This window comes from Giraffa tippelskirchi, chromosome 13 (assembly GCF_054371585.1).
Source record: "Giraffa tippelskirchi isolate mGirTip1 chromosome 13, T2T-mGirTip1v1.2.pri, whole genome shotgun sequence".
NCBI lineage: Eukaryota > Metazoa > Chordata > Mammalia > Artiodactyla > Giraffidae > Giraffa > Giraffa tippelskirchi.
Window position 1 is genome coordinate 4,543,055 of NC_137287.1, and position 17,550 is coordinate 4,560,604.

The 17,550-nt window shown below is 43.5% G+C and overlaps 1 protein-coding gene across 3 annotated transcripts in view; it reads right to left on the bottom strand.

Annotated features, from left to right (window-relative positions):
* The window catches only part of BAIAP2L1 (BAR/IMD domain containing adaptor protein 2 like 1), a 74,081-nt gene that overhangs the window by 40,733 nt on the left and 15,798 nt on the right, over nucleotides 1-17,550 (bottom strand). For all 3 annotated transcript variants that reach the window (XM_081552919.1, XM_081552920.1, XM_081552922.1), the window contains exons 2-3: nucleotides 7,966-8,041; nucleotides 2,405-2,491 (exon numbers count right to left, since the gene is read on the bottom strand). In XM_081552919.1, coding sequence (XP_081409045.1) covers nucleotides 2,405-2,491; nucleotides 7,966-8,041 — 163 coding nt within the window. The remainder of the gene's footprint in view (nucleotides 1-2,404; nucleotides 2,492-7,965; nucleotides 8,042-17,550) is intronic.

Here is a 17,550-nt window from a genome sequence, read left to right on the forward strand (position 1 = left end):
GGAACTCCCGAGGGCGAGACAAGGCAACGTCCAGAGGACCCCGCTCGCAGCACGCACTTACCAAGGCCTGAGTTTCTGCACAAAGCACAGCAGTCCAAAGGTCAAGCAACACGCGGAAGCAGCCCAACATTCTGTCTGTAACACTTCTGGCATTTCCATCTTCCTCGACCCATGACACCTGGTGTTCCTGGTTGGACCCTAGACCACTGAGCTCGAAACAGCACACATGCCACCCCTCTCCAGGCTTTGGCTGCTCTGACACCAGCGAATCCCAGTCATCTCCTTCTCAAAAAGGTCCCCACCATGCGGTTTCCATTTTCTTCCTCTTCAGCGACCTGACTGGCTGCCTCTTTCCTCTCCCTTGGCCTCAGGGAAGCGTAGTCAAGTGCGGAGGTGAGGAGCCCAGATTCCCAAGTTGGACCACCTGCTAACTGTGTGGTCCGGGCACACACTTCCCCTCCAGGCCTTAATACCAATACCACAAGGTCAGAAACTAGACAAGAAAGTCTTCTTAAAAAACAAGAAAGACAATTGTGTCTACTTTAGGTCTTTCTCTTTTTCCTATGAATTGTCCTCTGCTCTTCCATAGAGGAATTTAAACAGAAACAGGGTAGTATTTTAGTCTAAACTTCAGCAACAAGATAAACTAAGTGAATCAAAAGCAGCACATGACAGGCCTCCAAAAGCAACTCCAACAAGGACAGAACTTTCTCATGGAATGGCTGTGAATAGAAAATTAAGTATATAATACAGTGAATATAAGTGAAAAGGACAACTTGGAACAAAAATGAAACACAGCAAGTAATTTCCATCCCCTCTGAATGAAACACATACGCACGAAAGCTTTCCTCATTGAAGCTGAAGTTTTAAGACTATGTTTATAACAACACGGTTGCTGTGGAAACAGTTGATTCAACAGTATGAACTCACAGCTGAATCAAGTAAGGTGTGGAACAGAAGTCTTATTCAAACAGTGGCAAGAACCATAAAACATTAAAAAGGCACACTGAAAGACGGTGAGTCAAAGCGCCATATGTTTTAACCTAAGGGTCATGCATTTTTTTCCCCGATGCCTGACACAAATAGGATGTTTCTTTTTAATTAAGTTCTATTTTTGGAGCCCTATAATCAGTCCAATCATCCCTCAAACATCCTAAGTTTTACTGCTTCAGTCTACATAACAGTATGTTTTTGTTTTTTAACACTGTGTATTTTATTAAATTCATCCACTTTGGAAGGAGTTACTAGAATTCAGATCTTGCCAGAGCATGCAGAAGTTATGGCACCAACAGAAGACAACTCAGGGTTTTGAAAATTTTCTGCATGTAATCGATGCTATTACATATCGCAGTACTGACTTAGTCATCATTCAGCATCACTTCAGGCTTAGCTTTTGGCTACAGGTTTCAAGACTATGAACCCTTTAAGTGCAAAAGTTGTCAGAGAATGTTAACAAGGGCCCAGATCCACTGCCTTACCCAGCAGCCCAGCCTCCAACCCCAGAACCATCACCACACCTCGAACTTGTTCCATGGCTTTTATGGGTCAGTTAAGAGCTTTTCAAGCAATCTTGGAAAAACACCATATCTAAAAAACCCTCAAGACACTCAGCACAGAAACAGTGTACGTTATCTGAACCTTAAACACATACTCCTTTGCCCCTCCTCTGCTTCCCGGTCCACTTTTTAACTGGAGAGGGATGCATTTTTCTTTAAAAAGAAAGTACACACAACTGTACCAATCCTTCCCTCTGGTTTTCGGAACCTTTCAAATTCTGACACACACTGTGAAGTCTGAAATGTTACCCTTTGCTAAGTAAGATGTGTTCAAGTTTTTAAAGTGATGCTTCTGTGTGAGGCTCTGGAGACGGCACAGTGAGCGGGCTCTGTACGGAGAAGCCTCGGCGCGCCCGGGTGTGGCTGCCTGCACCCTCTGTGAGTGCACAGGGGATCCATTCATACCAGTAAAACCGGAAAAATCACAACCGAGGGTGACTGGGGAAGCAGTGACGGCCAAGAGCACAGCGTAAAGGAGCCGGACTCTGCGGGGTGACTCACAGGAAACGCTCTGCCAGCGGCGGGAGGCCCGGTGCTCACCCCTCCAGTTAGAAATCTAGGTCAAGGCTCCCAGGCTTCACGCTTCAAGGGGGATCTGGGCCCAAACCTCAGAGGCAGAAGCCCAGTTCCCAGTGGCCTGCCCTCATCTAAGCCTCCACCGCGGACAGAGCACAGAGAAGCCCATTACTGCAGAGGCGAAGGAGCCGAGGCCGGGCTTTCCACCCTAGTGCCCCCTTTCTACTCTGGATTTGTGCCATTTCTCCGTGTGCTTCTCTCAGGGTTCGCAGGATGGCAGCCCAGGAGCCGCGGCTCAAGTTAGGTGTACAGGTAACGGAAGGTCAGCTCACCCAGCTCTGTCGACACGGGGGACCCGGTGGCAATCTCCCCAATCTTGGCCACTCCATCGTAGTAGGCTCTTCCCGCCAGGATCATAGCTAGAGAGGGAAGGTGACACACAGAATCGTCACTTACACACAGAAAGGAGGAAGTGATACAGGTTTCCTTCCAAACATCTGAGTCCTTTGTGGCCAAGGCGAGTGTGGCTACGAGGGCAGGGGTGGTGCTTGAGAGCTGTGTCGGAATGGAGGTCCCCCCCGCACCAGACAGCACCCAGGGCATCCTTGCTTCTGACCAGCCCTGGGAACCTTCAGCCGCAGGGGATGGAGGCCCAGAGGAGCTGCCCTCGACACCAGTCCCAAAGCGGCTGTGTTCCTAACGCAAGATCAAGGTTGAAACATGTCCACTCCAGCCAGCTGGTCACTTAACAGCAACACAAGCCTGCAACACTGTTAGCTGGAGGGGCTTGTGTGGGGTGGCCTAGGCACCCGGGGCTTTGATGGCAGTTTTACTTTTTTCTTTTGAAACAGATAACCTAAGGCACAAGCAACTACCCAACTACCATACTGTTGCCAGGAGAAAAGTATATGAAATCTGAAATACATGATCATTTCAAAAAACAACACAATTACCTGAAAAATAACCTAATGCTCTGCTTTTCTTTCCCCTCCTTGTCGGCAGAGACAGGAAAACTTTTATTGCTATACAAGCTGTATCCTAATTATCTTAAAAATCACATTTCTCCTTTAAAACAGATTCTGAAAACTACATTATAAGGTATAGAAATCTGCTTTTGATTTGGTTTACTTTTTCTTTCCTTTTTTTGCAGGGGTGGGCGGTGGTTGGAGAGGGTGTCAGAGGCAAGACAAATCTGGGTTTGAATTCCACCGTTACTTCCAACTAACTTGTTGGACCTTGTTGGGTAAATTAGTTTCTTTTCTGAAACAAAGGATGTTAATCTAAAAATGCCCTAATAGTATGTGTATTGGACAAACTAGTCGAAGCTGCTAATACCAATTCCTTCTTTTACTTTACAGCAGGCTGGGTTTCAGGAGACTGGCGGTATGCAGTAAGCAAGATTTTCAATAAGACCTAGGCTATTAAGTGTGACTTTGGAGAAAATATTTTATCTTGCTCAAAGGCTGGCTTCTTACACAGACCTCACTTTGCCTGGAGCCTTGGAGATCACCGGATTTTGGAGATAAAAGAGCCCTAAGCAATCTCCTCTCACTGAGAAGAAAACCTGGGGCCACACCAGCCGCTCTGCCCCAACTTGGAGTGGGTGTTATTTTTCAAAGATGGATTTTAAAAGATATTTCCAGTTGAAAAAAGGTGGAAGAGGTCATAGAATTAATCTACAAGTCTGGTTGAAGATACTGAAGGCCAAAAAAGTAGGAGTTTCATGGCAAATGAATCTATTTTTGCAGGTCTTGTAGAGCTAAAAAATTACAAAAGTTACAGCTTTTACTACATACATATACACATAAGTTTAGGAAATGTAATGGTCTACTATAGTATTATTTCATAAGACTGAGGATGGCAGAAAGCAAAGAACTAAAGAGCCTCTTGATGAAAGTGAGAGAGGAGAGTGAAAAAGTTGGCTTAAAACTCAACATTCAGAAAACTAAGATCATGGCATCCGGTCCCATCACTTCATGGTAAATAGATGAGGAAACAAAGGAAACAATGACAGACTTTATTTTTGGGGGCTCCAAAATCACTGCAGATGGTGACTGCAGCCATGAAATTAAAAGATGTTTACTCCTTGGAAGAAAAGTTATGACCAGCCTAGACAGCATATTAAAAAGCAGAGACATTACTTTGCCAACAAAGTTCCCTCTAGTCAAAGCTATGATTTTTCCAGTAGTCATCCAGTGTGGATGTGAGAGTTGGACTATAAAGAAAGCTGAGGGCCGAAGAATTGATGCTTTTGAACTGTGGTGATGGAGAAGACTCTTGAGAGTGTCTTGGACTGCAAGGAGATCAAACCAGTCCATCCTAAAGGAAATCAGTCCTGAATATTCATTGGAAGGACTGATTCTGAAGCTCCAATACTTTGGCTACCTGATGCAAAGAACTGACTCATTGGAAAAGACCCTGATGCTGGGAAAGATTGAAGGCAGGAGGAGAAGGGGGTGACAGAGGATGAGATGGTTGGATGGCATCACTGACTCAATGGACATGCGTTTGAGTAAACTCTGGAAGTTGGTGATGGACGGGGAAGTCTGGCATGCTGCAGTCCATGGGGTGGTGGGGAGTTGGACATGACTGAGCGACTGAACTGAACTGAGGATAACCGTAAAGCATAATTATAAAAAAAAAAAGCAACAACAAATAGCATTTAGGTAGACTCTCCAAATCGTTACTTAAGTTAATTCATCTACCAGACAGCATTAAGACACAGGGTGCTGATGTTACCACCCTGTTTCATGAAGGGGAGCAGAGGAGAGACATTCTGGGCCAGACCCACAGTCAGTGGAGAAACAGAGGGGGTGCACCCAACGCCAACTGGCATGTTCACTTCCTTGGTTCAAATCACGGTGCTTTTTGACTCTTTGGTCTCAGCTAGCACTGAAAAAGAGGTGACTCTGCCTATAAACAAGGCTTATAGCCAGTAAGCTGTCAAGTTAATATATGTAATATTTTAGTGGGAAGATTTAAAATTGTGAGGTACTGATAAGCTGAAAAGCAAATTAGCAGGAGAAGGGTAATACAGGATTATATAACACAAACAAAATTTTTAGTCTGTATCCACACACTACGTTGAAATTTTTTCAATTTCAACAGTTTCAAGTTTTTTCAGTTTCACTAACTGTTGACTTATGTTTAAAACTATTAAACCTTCTTAGTCTAGTAAAATATTCTGCTTTTATGATAAAGCTGTATTAATGTAAAAGATATGATTTATCCAGAAAAAAAGAAGAAACTGGTATTTTCATAACTGTGCTCCCTCTTGTGAATATATTTGAGACTTTATACTGGCTACTGTTTTAAGGAATGAAGCTTATTAGTTCTCATTTAGTGGCTGACCAGCTATTTCATCAACCTAAACTACACACTTCCACCAGAAAAATTTTCCTTAAAATATGATTTCACTAGGTTACAATTCTGCTCAAAAAGCTTCAGTGGCCTCCCACTGCCCAGGGTGAGCCTGTCTCACTCCACAGAGCTCATCGTGGATTTTTACAATTGTGGCCTTCAATGAATCACACCTCCCAGAACTCCCAGCTGGTGGTGTTGTCTAGGATACGGAGGAGTGGTTTGGTCATGTGACTTGCTTTGGCCAACGGGGTACAAGCAGGCATAACTCCCGCGGGGCTTGTACTTTTGGGACAGCCAGCCAGGCCTGAGAGAGGAGGTGAGCCCAGCCCTCGCCCCAGCTGATTCTGACTGCAATGCAGAGTCTCGGGCATACAGGCAACTGTACTGCCTTTACAGGACCACTGGAAATAGAGAACTATTGTCATCTGAAGCCATCAAACTCAGGGGCAGCATGTCACATGGCAACAGGTAACCCATGCTGCATCCAAATAACACGAATAATAGGACCTCATTCCACCTTAAGTTTTCTATTACCCCACGTTCCGCACCCATGCTAGTTCGGATCCCGGCTCTCGGCTTGCAGGCCTCTCTCCTACCTGGAGCACTAGAAAGTGGCGGCTGCCTGCTGCCACCTGTCAGCCCGCTCAGCTCCCACACGGCCTCCTGCCTGCTCTTCTCCTGACTTCCTGCTCAGATCACTGTAATTGTGCTCTTCATCAGCAGTGCCTGCTGCCTGACTGCACACATGGCATCCTTGACTGTACTACGGATTCTTACCAAAGACTTGACACGTTTTATTGAAGTTTCTCAATGGCTTCAGCTAAAAACAGATGGCCTGCAGAAATTCTGGAAACACCTTATGAAGTGCAAAATAGGCCTCAGGAAGTTTTAAAGTGATAAGAGGCCTCTGGGGAGAAGTCCTGTTAGCAGGAGGCTAAGCTGTGGGCTGTTCACTGTGTCACTTCATGAATGTCTGCCTCAGAGAGGCAGCTCATGCTAGAAAGGGAAAAAACAATTGCAGGTCAGAGTGCTCTCCTTCACGGTGATGGATAAGGCGATGACTTCGTGTTCTTGTGACTAGGCGATCATTGGGGGAGAAAAAAGTCAAAGTGTTAGTCGCTCAATCCTGTTCAACACTTTGTGACCCCATGGACTGTAGCCTGCCAGGCTCCTCTGTCCGTGGAATTCTCCAGGCAAAAATACTGGGGTGGGTAGCCATTCCCTTCTCCAGGGGATCTTCCTGACCCAGGGACCACACCGGGGTCTCTAGCATTACAGGTGTATTCTTTACCTTCTGAGCCACCAGGGAAGGCCCCCATCCCCTCATCAGGGAAGAGTCAGCTTCCAAAACAAGGCTCCAGCTTGTTGAAAGAGGGAAGGGGCACCCACAGAAGTCATCCATACTGCCAGGGGCGTGAGGGAGGAAAAGGCCAGGCCCGCTGCACTTCCTGACACTGGACACTGGCCGACAGCACCAAGATCCAGAGGAAAGTCAACAAGCAGTTTATTGCTGCAGCGACTGCAACAGCAGAACGCCCGTCATCCAGCGTCCCAAGTCTTGCCAGCACCTCCCCTTTCCTGGCACATGCCCAGGCTGAGGGTGTGAGGGCACAGGTTTATTTTCAAAACATCACCAGGGAGCAGCCGAAGGTGGGGGTATTGTGAAGGACAGAAGCAAGACATGGAGAAAAGACACAGAGCTTGACCCGAAGGCTTCTTCAAATCTCAAGCTGTTGGAAACTAAATTTTCTACTTGTGTTACATGCTGGTCCTAGTGAATCAGGGTAGATGGTGAAACTGGGATCTGAATGTTTGGTGGGTGGGTGACACGTGCTACATACGGAGAATGGCTCTGACTGTGTTAGAATCTGGTGATTGTTTTTAAGGTGATCACTGATAACACCCGCCTTGGGGAGGGGAATGCACTGTAGACGCACATCACCTTCCTCAAACGAAATCTGTTCAAACCAGCAACTGCCTCTAGTTCACAGAGAGACAAAAGCCAATGCTTGAGTCCATTTTAAATGAGAATCTAAGTTCAACTTTTAATTTAGATGTTTTTCCATTCAGGCTAAACATCTTATTTCTCATATTACTAGCAAAAGTGATACATCACCCCCCTCCATGATACACTCAAAGATCAGAAATTCTTCTATATAAATAAAAAGGAGAGTCATTCCTATGCTTTAGGATCCTAATATTTTCACTACTTTTTTAATATATTGGTTTACAAAGATTTGGTTTATGAAGTAGAAAACATGTTTATATTTTAATGATATAAAAGATTAAGCAGTTTCAAAAAGCAAAATCTGATAATTAAGATTTGTCCCTTATAGTAGTCTATTATTCAATTTACTCATTTCAAATAAACTAATATCCTACCATTGCAAAGTTCTGTAGATTAATTATAAACTGTACCAATTTAAAGATATTTTAGAAATTCAGTAGCAAGTATTTAAAAATAATTAAGTAAAATATTTACTGAGTGGCTTTTATACGCCCTCTATAAATTTAGAAAACAGACACTTACCATTAACAGCTTTTTCGTAATTTTTCCCTAGGTTTATTAAATTTCGTAGCCCAGGATTGAATTGTTCCATAACATTCTGAAAAACAAACAAAAAACCAAATTAAGAAAATAAGTGACCACTAGACCAAGCAACCTTTAGAGGTCGTCACTGCGTAGCCGAGGATCCCCATGTGTACCCGATGGTACCATCCACACTCATGGATGCTGATTTGAAAGCAGGAAAGAGCATATCCATCCTGACTGAGGGAACTGGTGCGGCCACGTGGCCCTAGCAGTTCCCTGCCTGCCCAGGAGCTGCCTAGAACTGACTGTAATTGGAGTCTGTAGCAGACATGCAGTCCCCACAAAGCACAGCTGCAGGGGGCTGTCAGTTCAGAAGCCAATGCTCATTCTGGGTTTAGGTAAGTTAATGGCTGTCACACTAGTGATAGGAAACATGGGTGCATGATGGGAATTTAAGTACATGGACAATGTTTTGGCAATCACTAAAGAAGGTTTTTAGTCCATAAAGAAGGCTGAGTGACAAAGAACTGATGCTTTCAAACTGTGGTGTTGGAGAAGACTCTTGAGATTTTCTTGGACTGCAAGAAGATCAAACCAGTCAGTCCTAAAGGAAATCAAGCCTGAATATTCATTGTAAGGACTGATGCTGAAGTTGAAGCTCTAATACTTTGGCCACCTGATGCCAAGAGCCAACTCACTGGAAAAGACCCTGATGCTGGGAAAGATTGAAGGCGGGAGAAGGGGGCAGCAGAGGATGAGATGGTTGGATAGCATGACTGACTCAATGGACAGGAATTTGAGCAATAGAACAGACATTTCTAAGAGATGTTTTTGCTCTGCCTACTAGGAGAGGGATGGGGGTGGATGGCTCTAGGACACAGGACAGCCCGGAACTTTCTTTGTAGGTGGTCCCTGGCATTTTTCTCCTGGCCATCAGTTTATTCATTACATATTTTTGGAGTGTGCCCCAGGCCCTGTGCTCACAGCAGTGGAGGTAGAGATTTGGTTTCCCATTCTGGGCTTCATGATGCTCTATCTCTGCAGATGTCATGGATTTCATTTTTAAAAGCATCATTTCTATATCAATAGAAGGTCATAAACAGAGAGAGAAGCACTACGACAAGTAAAAGACAGGTAACTATTTAGAACATTGGTCTAAATTTAAAATGCTATCCTAAATCTGATGTTACAGACAAGAAATCATTCCTATGAGGCTCTGAATGTATTTGGTGACTGATTATAGTTGTCCCACCTACAAACAATAAGTTTCACAATATTAATCTTTCCAGGTAGCCCAGTCAAATCTCTTTACCACCCGCCTCCACCAAAATGTGTACCTTGTTTGTAGAGGCCCAAGCAACAAAGAATAAAAAAACCACACAACTTTCAAAGGGGCAGAAACATGACACATGTATTCTTCGGGATAAAGAGGTTCTCCATTACATGTTATAGGGGAGAAAGAACATAATAACTTTTATTTTATTAGACGCATTTTATTAGATATTGAGAGGCTCATCATGGAAAATAATCCCTGCCTCCACCCTTCCCCACCCCTGGCCTTACTCCCATGTAACAGCTCCATTGAAAGTGCCCTTTCATATTTATTGCCGTAGTTGTGATTAATGTTCTTGACGTCTTGACTTTGGATAGTAACCACTGGCCTTCTGCTACGGTAAACAACTCTACTTTCCTTGTTCCCAGTCTTTCCTATATAACAGCAGTTTCCTGGCAAATCAATAGTCAATATTTATTATGACTTTGTAAATACTGGTCACTACAATGCAAGGAATGTACCAAAAATTATGTTTCCTTTCTTGATATACCTTTTTGTTTCTCCTGAGATTAACAAGTCTCATTCCAGCACCTCCTTCGATTTTTCCATGTATCTTCCTCACACTCCATGAGATCTAACAGAAGCCTATTGATATTTTTCAAGCCGAAGTTGTCAGCTAATCTTCAATTTTTTTTTTTTCTCCCAGAACTTCCCCAAGGACTCTCTGTCCTCTTGCTCAGCCTGGCCTGACCGTTTCCTGCCACGCTGTTGCCCTCACATGTCCCTTTTTGGTCCCCCATGTGAGAGTCTCATTAGCTGGATTCCACATCTGCCTCTTTCTCCATTTATAACTATTTGCTGGAGATCATTCTCTAAGAATGACCTGAGAAATGACATAGGAGGTAGATGTGAGTCCCCATGTGTCTGAAATTATATTTACCTTGATGTTTGATTGGTATTTCACTGGGCAGAATATTTCAGGTTGAAAGTGATTTTCCCTTAGGATTTAAAAAGTATTGCTCCTTATATATTACTGTCTTTATTTTTTTTTAATAATTTTATTTATTTTCAGCTGTGCTGGGTCTTTGTTGCTGCATAGGCTTTCCTCTAATTGCAGCAAGCACAGGCTCTAGGGCGTGCCAGTAGCCGAGGCTCCTGGACTCGAGAGCACAGGCTCAGCAGTTATGCCGCATCAGCTTAGTTGCTCTGAGGCAAGTGGGATCCTCCTGGATCCAGGGATCAAACCTGTGTCTCCTGCATTGGCAGGAGGACTCCTTACCACTGAGTCACCAGGGAAGCCCTCCACGGTCTTTAATATCCAGTTTTGCTACTGAGAAGTCAGCTGTCATTTGTATATGACTTTTTTTTTGAATGAGATGGGGCAGGGGAAGTGGCTTATTTCTGGAACCCTTCTCTTTATTCCTGTGTTCTGAAACTACACAGTGGTCTGTCTCAGTGTGGCCATTTTTTAAATTTACTTTACTGGCACTCAAGCAGACCCTATCCATAGAGAAAATTACATCCTTCGGGTCTGAAAAATGTTCCCGCTTGATTCTCATCTCTTCATTCTCTGGAACTCTGAGAAGGATTTTATATAACCTGGATTTATTCTCTAATCATCTTATCCTTTTCCTCTGATTCTTCGTTTTTTGTTCTGTCTCTGACAGATAGCCTCAACTTAACTTTCCAACTCTTCTGTTTTTTAAAACTTTTGATATATTTTTGGGTTTCAAGTTTTTTGATTATTCCTTTTTAAGGCATCCTGTTCTTGTTTTATGGACGTGGTGTCACCTCTTATCTGAATAAACTGTAATCTGAGGGTATCATCTGCCAGCCCCCCACTGTTTGGTATCCGTCTTTCACGTTGGAGGCATCCCTCACACGTCCGGTGATCCTTGACCATCAGTTTGTATTTAGGAATCAAGCCCTAAAACGCTGGCTGGAAGTGTGTGTGTGTTCATATAGGGTGGCTGCTGACTAGGCAGCTTCATTCAAAACAACTGGACAGCAAGTCAGCTGTAAAGAAACTGGCCAAGAGACAGTAACCAAGCGCCGCTGGGTCTCTCCAGAGAAACCTCTACCTTCCTGTCCCTGGGTGGGGGAAGGGGCAGTCACCAGGGAGGCGGCTTCCCCAGGTCTGGAAGGCGGTTGGGTGTCCCACCGTCCACTGTGCTGATTTCTTCCTGGGTTTCAGTCCCTCCGCTGGTGTTTCCAGGTCGAGAGCGCCTCTGAGTCAACACATCCTGAGACTGAACCTTGGCTGCCAGGCAGAGGGAGCAGCTGTGATAGTGGTGGCTGGGGCAGGTAAGGGAACCTGGAGGTGAACCACCTGTATAACTCCTATCCTAGCCCTGCATGTTCCCTCCTTCTGTGGGGCCTATTCCCCAGCCCTGGGGCGCTCTCTGGGGTGAAGGGCTCAGTTCCCTTTGGTACTCCTCTCTGCAGGTTCTTTCAGTTCGTGTAAGGCAGTTATTGCACCTCTGTCCATTTCTATCACCCCAAATTTCTTTAGGCTTTTGGTCAATAGATATTTCCTTTCTCAGGTCTCTACACTATGGATTTACAGGGGGTTTAAGTTCCTTTGCCATCATTTTAATGTATTCTCGGAAGAGAAGAAAAACGTGAGGTCAATGGGCCACGCTTAACTGGAAGTCCACTCAGCTTGTCTTGCTGGAGCCAGTCAGCTGAGCCTCATTCACAGCCAGGAGCCATGAAGCCCCAGAGCTGAGGCTGACCTCTCACCAGTCCCCTGGCAAGCCAGTCAGTCTCAGTACCTGATCACGGGGACCCATCACCATAGCTGCTATTTCTATCATCTTTCCTCAATTCTTTTAAGTTTTTAATTTTGAAATAGCTTAAGGCACACAACTAGTTATAAAAACTGTATAAAAAGGTCCCATGTATGCTTCTGCCAATGGGAACTTAGATGGTCAAAGTACATCATCTAAACCAGGAAACCAACATTGGTACAACACAGTTAAACTATAGACCTTATTTGGATTTACCCGTTGTTATACCTCTAATTTGCAGGGTGTGTGCCTTGTTTCTCTGAAATTTTATCACACGTATAGATTTGTATAACCGTCACGATTATGATACAGAACTCTTCCAGTAAAACAAAGGTCTCCAGGATGCTACCCCTTGAGAGCCCAACCACCTTAACCCCTGGCAACCAGTGATCTCAATCATCATAATTTTGTCACTGTGAGGATGTAATATAGGTGGAGTTGTACAGTATGTGGCCTTTAGAGACTGATTTTTTCACTCAGCACAATGTCCTTAAGAACCACCCAAGTTGCTGGGTTTATTCCTTTCTTTTCTATTAGTGGTCCAAGGTATGAATGTATCATAGTCTATCCATTTAACTGTAGACCATTTGGGTTGTGTTCAGTTTTCGGTGATTACAAATAAACCTGATATGGACAATCACGTACAGACTTTTGTGTGCATATGAGTGTTCCTATCTCTAGAATAAACACCCGGTGGTTCAACTGCTGCGTCATACAGTAGGTGGATGTTTAACTTCATAAGAAACTGCCAAGCTGTTTTCCAGAGTTGGCTATACTGTTTTACATTCCCATAGGCAATGTATGAGACTTCAGTAATTTTTAAAATGTAATAACTTCATTAGAAAATGGCTGCTTCCCAATGAAAAGATAAATATTTTAAAACATCACTTAAAATTCTTACAATAATGTTATGTGCCTGAGTCTAGATGGTAATATGTACAAGGATACCAATACAGAGCAACCTGTCTTCTAGCAGACAAGCAGTCACAAAACGAAGCTAAGCTCTGTGTTCTTTCTTAAAATTATTCTTAGTTCAGTTTTACTCAAATAATGGGAAAATAGAATTTGATTTCTTGATAGAATTCTTGGACTGTTTACATATAACTCCTCTCTTAAAATTTCAAAAACAATGAATTCATGAGAACTTCCAAAGTTAATACCAAGCATAAACCACTATCCAAATGATTCAACTGGAAAAAAGTTCAACTAAGATAAGAGACCACCATTGACTTCAGCGAAAACAATACAAGAATTTCTAAGCTTGGAAGATCAACATATACTTCAATTCTTTATTTTAGGTTTTGCTACAGAAATGGTTCCCCTGGAAATTCTGGCCTCTTTGAATAGTGGAAAATCCACTTCTCCACTGGCTGTTGGCCATTAATCTAGCTATTTTAGCTGAAGTACATGTATTTTTAAACTCAGGAACAGAAAAGCAGTGTGGCTGTCATAGTTCACAATCTGCAAAATTTTTATCATAGCAGTGGATGTCCTTATGAATTGGACAGGTCCTAAATTTTGAGGGGGAGGGCAGTAGTTGGGTCAAAGGCCACGCTGTGTTAAGGCTGCCAAGACCCGAATTGTTTATAGAGCCTCAAATTTAGAATCAAGAGCAGTAATGAACAAATCCATTTTAAGTTTGGCACTAAGAATAAAAGGTTTAAGATTCCAAGTATAAAAACAAAATACATTATAAAAGGCATTATTGGGCCAAGAATCACTATTTTGTTACCATCAATAACAAAAGCCTAGGAAATATTCCAAACAGTTACTGCTCGGCGAGGGGGATAACGTGTCAAACCAGACTGAACCAGAATGAGTTTCCTTTCCTTTCACGGAAGAACATGGATCTTCTAGGCTAAAATAAGATGCCTGGCAACATCTCTGTTGTGCCCGTGCCGCAGCTCTTAGTGAGGAGGGTTGGTCCTGTCACAAGAGCTCTGGGCCTAGGGAGTTTGTCCTTAGCTAGTCCCCAGATCGTTGAGGAAGAGGCCACTGAAAACCTACAGACACATCTCACCAGATTTCTAGTTGCTCCATTTAGCTCATACAATTCCTCTGCCTCGTGCATAGTTACAGATCATAATTTTAAAGTAACTTTAAATCATAAATTGAAACTAACTATAGTTTCCAGTATTCATGTATGGATGTGAGAGATGGACCATAAAGAAGGCTGAGCACTGAAGAATTGATGCTTTTGAATTGTGGTGTTGGAGAAGACTCTTGAGAGTCCCTTGGACTGCAAGGAGATCAAACCAATCAATCCTAAAGGAAATCAGTCTTGAATATTCATTGGAAGGACTGATGCTGAAGCTGAAGCTCCAATACTTTGGCCACCTGATGTGAAGAGCTGACTCATTAGAAAAGATGCTGATCCTGAGGATGATTGAACAGAGAAGGGGATGACAGAGGATGAGATGGTTGGAGGGCATCACCGACTCAATGGACATGAGTTTGAGCAAGTTCTATGAGATGGTGAAGGAGAGGGAAGCCTGGCGGGCTGCAGTCCATGGGGTCGCAAAGAGTCAGACACGACTGAGTGACTGAACAACAAGGGCTAACTGAGATTACTTCTAGATAGAAGTCATTTGTATTAATAGCAAATCTCACTTCCTTCTTTCAGGTGTTGTTGGAAGCTGCAGTCTCTAGACTGACATCATCAGTATGTGATTATGTCCCCTGCCTTTAGAGAAAGCTGTTGTTGTTTAGTTGCTAAGTCGTGTCCAGCTCTTTTGTGACCCAGTGGACTGTAGCCTCCCAGGCTCTTCTGTCCATGGGATTTCCCAGGCAACAATATTGGAGTGGGTTGCCATTTCCTTCTCCAGGGGCTCTTTCGGACTCAGGGATCAAACCCGCCTCTCCTGCATTGACAGGTGGGTTCTTTATCACTGAGCCACCTTGGGGAGCCCTTAGGGAAAGTAATGGTGAGTAAATCTGGCAAAAGGGCAGATGCTTGTGGGCTAACTGATGGTCTGAAGAGCCATGTGTTCATGCCCATCTTGAATGGGGAGCAGAAGCCAAGAAAATTAGACAACTGTAATGTTTTTGTTTGAAATATTAAGTTAGAGCAAAAGTAGTCATATTGGAAGATATAAATACACAAAAATGCTTCCCACCAGTTGAATGTGAACAGTCTGTATGATCTGTCTAGGCTACCAGCTATCAACTTGTATTACAGATCAATTAGTATCATCTGAGCGCCGAAGAATTGATGCTTTCGAATTGTGGTGGAGAAGACTCTAGAGAGTCCCATGGACAGCAAGAAGATCAAATCAGTCAATCCTAAAGAAAATCAACCCTGAATCTTCATTGAAAGGGCTGTTGCTGAAGCGGAAGCTTCAATATATTGGCCACCTGATGTGAAGAGCTGACTCACTGGAAAAGACCCTGATGCTGGGAAAAATTGAAGGCAGGAGAAGGGGTGGCAGAGGATGAGATGGTTAGGTAGCATTACAGACTCAATGGACATGAATCTGAGCAAACTCTAGGAGACTGTGAAGGACAGGGCAGCCTGGTGTGCTGCGGTCCACGGGGTTGCAAAGAATCAGACACGACTTAGCGACTGAACAACAAATAATTTGTAACACGCCATCCCAGTAGCAATGAACATGAGGGGTGGGGGAACATGGCATAAAAAACACTATGGCCTCGAATCCTCAGGCAAATCACATCTATCCTTGCTGAGCCCCAGTCTCCTCCTCTGTAAGATGGCAAAAACTCATTTTCACCTCATGAGGGGTATGAGGATTCCATGAAATAATAACTAACATCTACGGAACACTTACTGTGTGCTCTTCAGGGCACCTGACTCCCAGTGCACCGAACCAACTATAGTAATTAACGTTGCAAGACAGGAGCTCGGAAGTATTAGTCAGCTCTTCAGAGGGGTGAGCACCCCTATTTACATAGACGTCTCCAAGCGCCACCGCTTCCTCTCAGTAAGTGAAAACAAATGATCCAGGCTCTCCTGCCTCAAAGCGTCACAGGGTGAGAAAGACCATGAGTACAAAAACCTCCAGGAGCAGGCGGCACCAAAAAAGCCGGAGGTGTGATTATTATCTGCTCTGTCCAGTTGGAAACTCTATTCTTTTTTCTTTCTGAGATGCATTTTGATGCTCCGGAGTCTATGTTTCAGGCTCTAGGCTTGGCACCTCACTTGGGTTCTCTCTTCAGACCCTAACAATGCAACAGTTATCAGCCCATACAGATGAGACATGAAACTTTGAGATGTGAAATGTAAAAACCTCCCCAAAGGTCCCACAGGTAGAATCAGGCCTGGGCACTAACCTTTGCATTCACCCCTCGGGCCTCCAAATAAGTTCCTTGAGGAGGATTGTGCAATAAAGTGAGACAGAAATGCTTTTATGACAGAGATCACTATTTTAGGATAAGACCTTATGCAAGTTTCTACAATATTTTCTTTGGGGAAGGTTTCTTGTAATCTTACCCCTGATTTGTTGCTGTTGTTTAGTCACTATGTCGTGTCTGACTCTTTGCAACCTCATGGACTGTAGCCCACCAGGCTCCCCTGTCCATGGGATTTCCCAGGCAAGAATACTGGATGAGTTGCCATTTCCTTCTCTAGGGGATCTTCCCGACCAGGGATTGAACCCACATCTCCTGCATTGGTAGGCAGATTCTTTTACCGCTGAGCCACCAGGGAAGCTCCTCTTGATGTTAGATGAGTATAATTAATCTTCTAATAGTTACACAATATGGACAAGTTCTACCCAGGCAAACAAATATTTCTGACTTTCTCCTTTCCTTTCCCTTAAAAAAAGGGAAGGAGTAGGGGAGAAAAAGAAGATTCTCTAACTACCTGTAGTCCTTCCGGGAATTAATAATGGTTAACGCTGTCATGTTGATTTCCTTTGTTGAAAAGTAATTAAAATGTTACAGAACTACATGGCAAAACCACAAGGTGTTTTAACCACCCCATCCAAGTCTCATATCTTTTTTTCCTCCCCACAGGGAACCGCTAATTGACTGGAAACTTTCTAACTCATTTTATACACACATAGATTTAGTTAGGATTGGTAATTTTGCTTGAGCATTTAATAAATAGTATCATATAAATTTTACTGTCATATCTTACTTTTTTAAAAATTCAATGTTATACTTCAGAGACCTGTTGACCTCGATATGTGTTAACTGAGTTTATTCCTATTTAACTTCTTTCTTTATCTCTTTGTGATGGCTGATTTTGTGTGTCTGCTACCGTACCTAGTTAGTCGACTGAATACTAATTTAGGTGTTGCTGTGTAGGACTTCTGAAGATGTGGTTAACCACCAGTAGCCTTTAGGAGATTATCCTCCATTATCTGCGTGGGCTTCACTCAATCCATTGAAAGGCTTTAAGAATAAAACTGAGGTTTCCCCAAGGAAGCAGACATTCTGCTCATGGACTTTCAGCCTGCCGGCCTACCCTATAATTTCAGACTTTCCAGTCCCCCACAACCACATAAGCCAATTTTTTGACTTTCTCGTCTAAATGACATTTAGAGGGCTTACAGGTTACTG